General features: G+C 45.4%; 1 protein-coding gene across 1 annotated transcript; it reads right to left on the bottom strand.

Annotated features, from left to right (window-relative positions):
* Window positions 1-4,120: 4,120 nt before the first annotated feature.
* LOC114692876 (nucleoside diphosphate kinase B) lies at window positions 4,121-10,855 on the bottom strand. The gene is made up of 5 exons (XM_028868904.2): window positions 10,722-10,855; window positions 10,394-10,523; window positions 7,252-7,353; window positions 5,715-5,827; window positions 4,121-4,349 (listed from the first exon to the last, which is right to left on the bottom strand). The coding sequence occupies exons 2-5, from the start codon at window positions 10,517-10,519 to the stop codon at window positions 4,232-4,234; spliced, it is 459 nt and encodes a 152-aa protein (XP_028724737.1). The 5' UTR covers window positions 10,520-10,523; window positions 10,722-10,855; the 3' UTR covers window positions 4,121-4,231.
* Between the last annotated feature and the right edge of the window lie 515 nt (window positions 10,856-11,370).

The following is an 11,370-nucleotide window of genomic DNA, read 5'->3' on the forward strand; positions in this document are numbered from 1 at the left end:
CATTTTAGGTAAGATTTTTGTTTGACTTTTAAATGCATAGAACGTTAAAAACCAGCAATTTATTTTCTAAAATATTGCTCTACTTTTGGGAATAATAGCATTGGTAATACGCACAGGTTTACCTCATTCTATGCAAGAGGGGTTAATATCATAAGGTTTTGTAGTAGCTACTGGAAGTAAATGTGTTACTTTATAGTGTAAAAATGTATGGAATCGCATGTCACCATTTCTTAATACTGACTCTGGGGGCTAAATGCTGATCACATCAATGCAAGTTGATTCTCGTGTCAAATATATGTGAATTCAACTGTAAAATTACTGGATATTTATCTTAAACAACATTGCTGAGGGGGACCTACTGTAAATGTGACATCCTCACACTTCCCAAATCTTTGACTTTGAAGGATCTTCCCAGGAGCTTAAAGCCTAGAAGAGGTCCAAAGCAAAGGTTATAGCAGTCTTTATTCTCAGGCTCAGCGGATTAGCCCAGGACTGTGCTTCCATGGTACCAGCACAAGAAGACTGTTGTCTGGGGTGCTCTCCTCACACTGTAGGTGTAGGAGCTCTCCAGAGAAGGAACTGTAAGCCAGGAAGGATGTGATTTCATGCCAGCCAGTCCTGGTAATTAGTTCTGTGAAGTGCTCATATGTAGCCAGGTTTTAAAGCTTCCAATTCTACACCAAAACCGGGCTTGGCGTGTTTAGAATTCCCCACCTAAACATTCATAAAGTGTTCATAATGTCCACCAACAGTGAAGGGTTGGTAAGGACTTGTTAGTCTGAACATAACCTGAAGCCCTCTACTTTGTTAAGACCCTCACTCCTGCTGCTAACACAGAAAGTTAACCAGAGGAGGCTTCCATTGTAGCCATAATTCCTGTCGTCATACAACTCAGTAGCCCCGTGCTCTCACGGTTCAAAGTGTACTGCTGACCTTGGGTTTGTTTTTGTTTTCCCGTTAGGAGCCTGGGAACTTTTAGTAGTTTAAACTTTTTAACCTTTTCCTTGCTGTGTATGAGGAAAGCTAAAGCTGTTATCAACTTTATTCTGCGGATACTAACACGGGTTTTCAGTGTTTGTTTGTTTTTATTATTATTAATTTTGTGTGATGTGAATACCCTCGCCCATCAATATTTGTATTATGGTGCTATATATTTGGTAATGATCCTTTAATATTGGGGAGGGATTTTAAAAATACTGTGATTAAACTGGGTATCTTCCTTTGATTTTCATATTTTAAATAAAGCCACAGTCATTTATACAAAAAAATAAAAATAAATAAAAATGCATCTGTCCCTGGGCAAACATTTCAAGGACAGAGGCCAAAGTAAAATACATAAGGTTTTTACATCATTTCTGTGTGCGTTTGATATATAGATCAATATCTGGACAAATTTAATCTTTTATTTTCTGGTAACTTGTGATCATTGAGGAAGTGTTTGAAGCTTTCTCGTGAAATGTATATAATGGCGTGAAAAATTCCTTCAGAGAAATTTATGTTCCTTTCATTTTTACCAAACGCAAATTTTCAGCATGGATGTGAAAAGCATTAAAATTATAACTTTGTGTACAAGATGAAAATAATTCACTAAATTTGCCCTTTTTTTACACAAAATAAAATGTTAAAGTTACCCGGCTTTTTTTTAGCATTTGTTTATTGGGGAGCACAGGTGGATGTGCCTTGGTGCCCATGTGGCGGCCAGACAGCTTGTAGAAGTCGGTTCTCTCCTTCCACAGGAGTCCTGCGGTGGGCTTGAGGGCCTCAGATTCGGCAGCAAGCCTCTTTAGAGGGCGCGTGCGTGCATGCGTGTGTGTTTTCAGGAGCTGATTCTTTTCACTCTGGGATCCAAGAATTGAGCTAAGTCAGCCTTTCCTATATACCTGACCTCTCCCTGAGGCCACATGCATCTAGGCATGAGTTATACAGCAGGTGGTAGAGTGGCAGGGAGGGTAAACAGTGGACAGTAAGATGATTGTTAGCAAAAGGCACAGCTGACCTCCAAGATGGCTGTTACTTGGCTCAAAGGATAGTCAGGATACAAAGTAGAGCAAAAGAGGGTACTGTGAGGAGGAACTTCCCACTGTCCATGGGAGCAGGAGGCCACAGGTCAGTGTAAACAGTTGCATTGGAGCTGAGATTTCCTGGCTAAGCAGGAGAAGGGTCACAACCCAGAGTAGGAGCAAAAGTAAGTGTGTCATTTGTGGAGAAATAGTCTAGAACCTTTGTCTAGAACATTGCTTTGGGGTCCATACTCTAGGTGACTGTGTTTGTGTCAAGTGCTGGGGGGATCCAACCCAGGGCCTCAGGTACATTTTACCAGAGACATGTCCCCAGCCCCACTTGAACTAGATCTGTGGAATTTTTTCTCCCCACACCAGGTAGAATTCCAGTAGACAGCAGCTGGGTGTCTTGGCAAGCTGGCTCAGCCGGTAAAGGCACTTGCCACCTATCCTAACAACCTGAGTTTAGTCACCAGGATCCACATGGTGAAAAGAGAAAACCAGTTCCGAAAGCTGTCCTCTGGCCTCCACTCCTTCAGGATATATATCTCATGTGTGCCCTCACAGAATACAGCTTTTTTGTTGTTTTTAAAAAGGGGAGGGGTGGGGCTGACACTGTAGAGGCAATGGATTTGATTCCCTAACATCACAAAAGACAAAAGGATACAAGGTAAACATATAACAGGAATAATGTGAATGGCAACCAAACGCTGTCCTTTGGACTTCCTCTGGATGTCATTATCTAGACATGATTGGTTATGTTTGGCCACTGGTGACAGTTCAACCTTTAGTTACTACTATCACCTTCCTCCTTTTAGTGTGTCCTGGAGCTCACTCCATTCTCTCAGCATACAGACACTTTTCATCAAAGGAATTAGTGGTGTTTAGGAGCTGTATGCAGACAGGCAGAGATAAGACCACGTGTTGATTAGATCATTGTAACCAGTATACATGGGAAAAAAAAAACAAAACAGCCTGGTGGTGGCCCATGCCTTTAATCCCAGCAGCACCCGGGAGGCAGAGGCAGGCAGATAGTTTCAGGACAGCCAGGGCTACACAGAGAAACTCTGTCTGGAAAAAGCATATTTTAGCTAAGAGTGAGTTTTCACCAACTTCGTTTTGAGAGGTCTCAGGTACCCCCAGGTTGGTCTCAAAATTCACAACTCAGCCTCCTGAGTGACAAGACTACAAATGTGAACCACTAACCCCAGGCTTTATCAGTTTCTGAATAGTCAAGGCACTTGCTTGTGTCTTAAGCCAGACTTTGAGAGACGGAAGTACTACAGGAAAATTAGCCTTGAAAATGGAACTACTTACGTGCTTTTACCCTTCCAAAAATACACTGAATAAATATCCCGTGCTGATGGTTGATGAGCCTAAAAATTCTTACTCCAGGAAGCTGAAGAGGTGGTTCAGAGAACCCAGAAGTTTGGCTCCCAGTACCCAAAGTGGGCAACTCTAAAGCACCCTTATCTCCAGCTTGAGGTCACCCACACCAGTGCACACACATGCCATCACAGGGGAACATGTTAAGGGAAGAGATGGTCAGGGATTAAGAGCACTTGCTGCTTTTGCAGAAGACCCAGGTTCAGTACCCAGCACCCATGTGGCAGCTCACAGCATCCATAAATCTAGTTCCAGTCAGTCAGACACCCCCTTCTGACCTCTGTACACCAGGCCCACACATGCATGCGATCTTTGAGGGAATGAGGCTGCAGGAGTCTATACAAGCTTCAACCTGGGAACCACATTCACTGCCCTTTCTTTAACCCTTCATTTCAATGGTGTCTTTTTACCTTTGTCTCGAGACTTTCTCCTGATTAACAGACATAAATCTGGCCTGTTTGACTTGGTTTCACTGTCACTCTTTTCCCACACCCATCTTGCAGAAATACACATTTCTCTATTAGCTGATGCAAATTTGGGTTACTTCCTTAAAGAGCCAATGTCATACTTTGACTCTCCCCTAGTACCTTCCCTAGTAAATGTCTTGAACTTTAGCTTGTTTCTGAGAAGATTCAGATTTTTGTTTATAGTAAATAAGACTACTTTGTTTAATGCCATCATAGTCATGGGACAAATTTACTTTCGGTTCTAGCAAATGAGCACAAGGCACTGCATCCAGTTCCAAAGTCTTTATTGTTTTAGAAAAGATGATCCATTCATTCTGTGGAATGAAGAGCTATGTCCAGGGATCCATCAGTAGCTGGAAAGGACCCAGTGAACCACCTCTACTCATACACCCAGTCGTGAGCACAAGACTTGTAGTCAACCAGTTCTTCAGACTTAAACCACAGACTGATCTCCTTCTGTGCACTTTGCACTGAATCACTGCCATGAATGATGTTCCTAAAAAAAAAACTCATTTGTTAAGTGGTGTTTCAAAGTGCCAGAGTCCATTTAATAGATAACAAGGCACAGATACTGCAGACCTTTTCAGTCAATGGCCCACCTGACACTGAATTACATTCCCCTAATTATCCCAAAGCCAACTGTAGGACTGAGACTGCTGGTCTAGAATGTATGAGGTCCTACATTCAATCTTCAGTGTAACAAAACATTTAACTAAAATCCATTAGATAGGACTGAAGAGATTGATCATCAGTTAAGAGCACTTGTTGCTCCTGCAGAGGACCCAGGTTTGAGTCTACATGGTGTCTCACAACCATACATAACTCAGTTCCAAAGCATCTCATAATCTCTTCTGACCTCTGTAGACACAGGGCATACATCATACATATACAACCAAAACCCTCAGGAAAATCTTTAAATGTTACACCAAAAAAAGCTGTAAAGTACTCAGAAGCCTTAGTTCAACTTAAAACTTCCAAGATTTCCCTTCAAGAGTATAACCCAAGATTGCTACAACTGCCAAAGAAAAGTTCCTTCTTAAATTACTGGAAAATAGAAGTGGGCAAGCCTCCAAATCTAAAGGCAGACAAGAGCCAGTCCTAAATCTTTTTTGGGGGGGAGGGCAAAGGGGTAGGGCTAGAAATGACTTTGAACTTTCTGATCTTTCTGCCTCTACCTCCTAAATGGGCTGTAATTGAACACATGGCCTCCTTCATGCCAGGCAAGCAATCCACCAATTAAGCTATAGCCTCAACCCTCTGCATTATCTCTTTTTGGTTAGTTGGCTGGATTTTCAAGACAGGGTTTCTCTGCATAGCCCTGGCTGTCATGGAACTGTCCCTACAGACCAGGCTGGCCTTGAACTCAGAGATCTGCCTATTTCTGCCTCCCAAGTATGGAATAAAGTCGTGCACCACCATGCCTGGCACACATTTTCTTAAAAGTGATTTGCAAACCAAATCATGCCATCCATGCTTATTCGTAACAATCATTTTATTCCACCTGAATCTCCAAAGTTTGGGTACAAATTATGGATTAGGGAATCAAAAGGTTAGGTATCACATCCATACACACAGTACCAAATTTGGTGAGGTTAAAAACCTTGGTTTCCCACATAGGAACTATCACATGCAGCTCTCTGTATAGTGTCTCAATCACAATTTTTAAGCAATCATTTGTGAAAGTGTCTAGTGATAATTTCCACCTTATATTAAATTCAGGTTTTCCTACATTTGGGATATGCCCAAAATGTTGTATACTCAGAGTTAAAAGTGTATTACTTCCCTTCACACACACACACACACACACACACACACAAACACACACACACACACACACACACACACACACACACACTCTTACCTGCCAACTTGAATGCAAAAATCCCCTCGAATGGTGCCTGGCTTTGAATCAGCTGGATTGGTCTCTCCCAGCATCATTCGGCCTGTCTTTACCACATTGAGACCCTCCCAGACCTTAACAGATGAAAAGACAATTACTGAGAACCATTAATTACACTGATTTCCGGCACTGTGGTCAGACAACCCCAGCAAAGAGCAAGAGCCTATGTTTTAAACACAAGTAGGACATAGGAAAAGACTACTCAATTTGAGGGTAAACAAATCACAAAAAAAAAAAAAAAAGAGGACAAAGTCTGGGGAAAGATCAGTGATCAGTGGAAAGGGGAAGGGCCTCTGTGGAAAAGCAAGAGATGGCAAGGGTTAATCATAAAGGAGCCAGTACTGCAGGGAAGAGAAGGAAAGAACTAGTCTAGGAACTGGAAGTACTCAAACAATTTCAGTACCTTTTCCTTGCACTCTACCATCATCCCCAGGGGATAGCAAAGCCACCCAGAAGACACTGCACCCATAGTGCAGGGCTAGAGAACTTTTGCATGACAGATTACATACCTACAAATACTTTCCTGGGTCTAGGAAATGTAGCTGGTGAGTTTCTCTCCAGCTCCTACAAAGCCCCGGCAGTCCCACAGCCCACTTATAAAATAAACACACAGACTCTTACATTATTTAAACTGTTGGGCCTAATGGTTCAGGCTTCTAACTATCTAGTTCTTACATCTTAAATTAACCCATTTCTATAAATCTACACCTTGCCACATGGCTCGTGGCTTACCAGTATCTTACATGTTGGTACTCATGGCGGCGGCTGGCAGCGTCTCTTGACTCAGCCTTCCTGTTCCCAGAATTCTCTTCTCTGCTTGTCCCACCTATACTTCCTGCCTGGCTACTAGCCAATCAGCATTCTATTTATATAGACCGGATCTCCACAGCAAGGAAACATTGCAGTCAAAAGTATTTGTCAGACATAGTACTTCTTTGAAAGCCTACAGAGATCTGCCTTAAGCTCTTTTCATTTTCTTTATTTGAGACAGGGTTTCTGTGTAGTCCTGGCTGTCCTGGAACTCGCTCTGTAGACCAAGCTGGCCTCAAACTCAGATCCATCTGCCTCCCAAGTGCTAGAATTGAAGGTGAGCATGATACACTACCAACCACCTGGTTCCTTTTATTTTTTTTGCTATGTGTGTGTATACACATGCACATGTGAATACTGCTGCCTATGGAGGCCAGAGGCATCAGATCCTTGGAGCTGGAGTTAGAGGTGGTGTGAGCCAGCATGTGTCGGTGCAGGGAACCTAACTCCAGACCTTTTCAACAGCAGCATGAGCTCTTACCACTGAATTCTCCAGCCTAGAGCCTTTCAAAATCAGATTCATTTCCTTTCCCCTTCCAAACACCTAATTAACTAACTCCTGCCTATCTAGAAGCGCAGTACTCAAGAGGTAGAGCTGTAGATGAGCCTGGGCCACAAAGCAAAAGCCAATCCCAAAAGAGAGGGGACAAAGAATTCATTCCCCTGTTAGTACATCACAAACACTCACCATAGCCACCACAGGCCCCGAGTTCATGTACTTCACCAGTCCAGGGAAGAAAGGACGGTCTTTCAGGTCAATGTAGTGCTGCTTCAAGTGTTCCTCAGAAGCCTGACAGACAAGAGGATCCCATTAGAGAACAAGCTGTATCCCACCTTGTAGGTGGGGAAGGGCTCTCCAACATGGCAGGTTCTTAATTCCAGGTTTGGTATGTCAGTACATTAAAAAGGATCCATTCTGGGGGCTGGAGAGATGGCTCAGAGGTTAAGAGCATCGACTGCTCTTCCAGAGGTCCTGAGTTCAATTCCCAGCAACCACATGGTGGCTCACAACCATCTGTAATGAGATCTGGCGCCCTCCTATGTATACATAATAAATAAATGTATACATAATAAATAAATAAATAAATCTTAAAAAAAAAAAAAAAAGATCCATTCTATGATTGTTAAGATTTGTACCATTATGACACAAAAAAAAACTATTCTGATCATAAAGATACCCTAGAGCTGGGAATGCAGCTCAGTGGTAGAGTGCTTGCCTGGCAGGTGAAAGATCATGTGTTCAGTCGTCAGGACCAGTTTTTAAAGGGAGGATGACTGCGGGGAAGCCATGCAGTCTTGTAGACCTGAGTCTGAATTCCTAGCACCTCCCACCCAGAGATGAGAGGTAAAGACAGGAGATGCCCTAGAAGCTCACTGGCCAGCTAGCCTGGAATATGCAACTGTGAACAAGAGACTCAAACAAGATGGACACACACACACCATGCACAAGACGAGAAAATGTTTAACGACACTCGTGCCTGTAATCCTAGCTCTTGGGAGACTGGCAGGGGGAATCACAGGTCCAAAGCTGCCTGAGATAGAGATGTTGTCTTAAAAAAATAAGACTTGAGCCGGGCGTTGGTGGCGCACGCCTTTAATCCCAGCACTTGGGAGGCAGAGCCAGGCGGATCTCTGTGAGTTCGAGGCCAGCCTGGACTACCAAGTGAGTTCCAGGAAAGGCGCAAAGCTACACAGAGAAACCCTGTCTCGAAAAAACAAAAAAATAAAAAAAAATAAAATAAAAAATAAAAGACTCAGCTGGGCGGTAGTGGTACACACCTTTAATCCTAGCACTTGGGAGGCAGAGGCAGGCCTGGTCTACAGAACAGAGCTCCAGGATAGCCAGGGCTTCACAGAAGACTCTCTTGTATTGTCAGTGATGTTAATTAAGGATTTATAACATTAAACAAGTGGTTTGAGGCAAGATTTAGAAAGTGAAATGTTGGCTGGATGAGCCAGATAATAGATCACCTCAGGTTCCCCTGGTGAAATGAACCTTTTAAACATTTCAGATAAGAACAAACAAGATTTGTGTGTATGAGTGGTTTGCCTGCATGTGTGCCTGGTGCCCAGGAGGCCAGAAGTTACCAGGTCCCCTGAACTGGTTAGAGATGGTTATGAGCCACCTTGCAGTGATGGTAATCAAACCCATGGCCTCAGCAACAAGTACTCTTTAATAGCTGAGCCATCTCTCCAACCCTGAGAAATCTTTTTTTGTTTTGTTTTGTTTATGAGACAGGTTCTCTATGTAGCCCTGGTTGGCCGGGAACTGCTATGTAGACCAGTCTGACCTCAAACTTATAGATCCACCTGCCTCTGCTCCTGAGGCTTTCCTGGTTTTTTTGTTGTTGTTTTTAAATAACTATGTGTGTGGGTGTTTTGCCTGCATGTGTATCTCTGCATCCTTTGCATATCTCATACCAACTGAGGCCAGAAGAGGGTGTTGGATCCCCTGAAACTGGAGTTTTGGTTCTGAGCTGCCATGTGCCTGCTGGGAATTGAACCTGTCCTCCCCAAGAGTAAGGTGCTTTAAAACTACTGAGCCTTCTCTCCAGCCCCAAGAACTAAACCAAAACCCTTTGTTCAATTCCAGTAGATATTTATACTTTAAAAGTAACCTTTTAGGGCTGGAGAGGTGGCTCAGAGGTTAAGAACACTGGCTGTTCTTCCTGAGGTCCTGAGTTCAATTCCCAGCAACCACATGGTGGCTCACAACCATCTATAATGAGTTCTGGTACCCTGTTCTGCTGGGCAGGGGTACATGCAGACAGGATACTGTAAACATTATAAATAGCCGGGCAGTGGTGGCGCACGCCTTTAATCCCAGCACTGGGGAGGCAGAGCCAGGCGGATCTCTGTGAGTTTGAGGCCAGCCTGGGCTACCAAGTGAGCTCCAGGAAAGGCGCAAACCTACGCAGAGAAACCTTGTCTCGAAAAACCAAAAAAAATAATAAATAAATAAATCTTTAGGGGAAAAAAAAGTAACCTTTTATCCGTGGGGTAGTGTGGCACACTCTTTATCCCAGCACTCGGTAGACAGAGGCAGGAGGATTTCTGAGTTCCAGGCCAACTTGGTCTATAGAGAGTTCTACATAGAGAAACCCTGCCTCAAAAAACCTTGGGGAGAGTGGGGGGTGGGGAGGAGAGTAATTTTTTTTTCTTTTTCAGACTGTGTTTCATGGAGCCCAGGCTGCCCTTAAACTCCAGGCGTTAGCCCAGGGTGACCCTGAACCTCTGATCCTCTTATCTCGACCTTCCAAGTGCTGAGATTACAGTATGTGCCACCACACCCTACTGTTTGTGCAGGGCTGGGGATCCAACACAAAATATGCTAAGCACTATACCACCAACTACACCTTCAGCTCGTGGGAAAATAGTTACTACCCAACTGCGAGGAGGGATGTAGCCTTAACACCTCCGTGATCCCAAACTTTCTCCTAAGGCACCAAAGGATTGCAAGACCCCACCCACTCATTCCTACAGTGTGGGCCCCAGGCTGTCTCCACTCCTTGCTGCCCCAGGAGACACACAAGGAGAGTAGAAGTCCTTTGCAAGGCGGAAAGGACCGAGACAGGACCAGGGCGCAGAGCGGGAGGGAAGCCAGGCCAGAGTCACGTTACCTTCCCAAGGGCGTCTGTCCTCCCCGGCCTGGGAAGGGACCGGCGGGCCACCACCGTCTGGTGAGGGGCGGAGGTCAAAAGATTCTCCTGGGAGCGAAATCAGCCAAGAGGCGTGACTCCAACTCCAAAAGGCGACGTAGACAAACCACTGGCGGAAAGGAAAAACACCCGGGACCCAACACAGAGGGGTAGGGGCGAGGGACGCGTTACCCGAAGGAACTTCATGGCCACTAGGCGGAACCCCTTCTGCTCGAAGCGCTTGATGATCTCGCCCACCAGGCCGCGCTGCACGCCATCTGGCTTGATAGCAATGAAGGTACGCTCGAGGTTGGCCATGGTCCTGCCGGGACAAGAAGTGCAGTCGATGAGGCTCGCTCGGCCCAACCAAGCCGGCCCAGGAGGCCACGTGGGCTACCGCCACCGCCGCGGAAGACACGTGGCTTTCCGGGTATTCTTCTCCACCCGGGAGGTCCGAGGAGGGAACCCTGGTAGCCTGAGGTAGGGTGATGTTGGGGTAGAGGGTGCATCCCAGCCTTACCGAAAGTTGGATGGTCGGCTGGTGTCTGCGAAGAGCGACCAGAGCAGAGTAGTAGAGCGACCACCGGTGGTGCGGGTTAAGAGAGGAGGGGCTCAGGGCGGGACAAGGGACGCCACACCCCGGAGGACCCGCTGCCCAACCGGGACGCTCAGTCGGTCTGATCTGCCAGTCGTCTCTGTCCCCGCCCAGCGTCCCGCAGTGCACGCCCTCGCCTTGCAAGGCTACTTAGGACTAAGAAAGAGGCAGGAAGTGATTTGTTCCCCCACCCAAGTCAGCCTGTGTTTTGCTTACTACATGCTCCAACACAGGGACCTGCTACTGTTCCTGAATGCTTTATTCTTGGAGACATCTGCATTCACCCTTCCCTGGGGCACTAGCACCACTGGACTCTTCCTGCTCTAGGGTACCCCAACTCCTGACCACCTCTGAAATTCAACCCTCTATTCCTTCCTCTCTGCTTGAGTTCTTAGCCTTCCTCATCCAAAATGACAGCTTCCCTAGGAGCCAAGTGTGTCCTCAGCCCCCTCCTCATAAGGCCATCTGTTCATGTCCGTCTCAGAATGACGTTCCAATTCCTAGGGTAACCTTTGACACCAGGATCTGCCCCCTGCTGTTTGTCTCCCCACCTACCTTTCCAGAATCCTTTAGC

The sequence above is a fragment of the Peromyscus leucopus genome, unplaced genomic scaffold (genome assembly GCF_004664715.2).
Source record: "Peromyscus leucopus breed LL Stock unplaced genomic scaffold, UCI_PerLeu_2.1 scaffold_221, whole genome shotgun sequence".
NCBI lineage: Eukaryota > Metazoa > Chordata > Mammalia > Rodentia > Cricetidae > Peromyscus > Peromyscus leucopus.

What these genes read in the sequence shown, in the direction of transcription:
- LOC114692876 (XM_028868904.2), bottom strand. Translation starts at nt 10,519, where the DNA reads ATGGCCAACCTCGAGCGTACCTTCATTGCTATCAAGCCAGATGGCGTG. An exon ending in TGGCCATGAAGTTCCTTCGG is followed by an intron (nt 7,354 to 10,393) that starts GTAACGCGTCCC and finishes CTTGTCTGTCAG; the next exon opens with GCTTCTGAGGAACACTTGAA. An exon ending in CGGGGCCTGTGGTGGCTATG is followed by an intron (nt 5,828 to 7,251) that starts GTGAGTGTTTGT and finishes TCATCTGTTAAG; the next exon opens with GTCTGGGAGGGTCTCAATGT.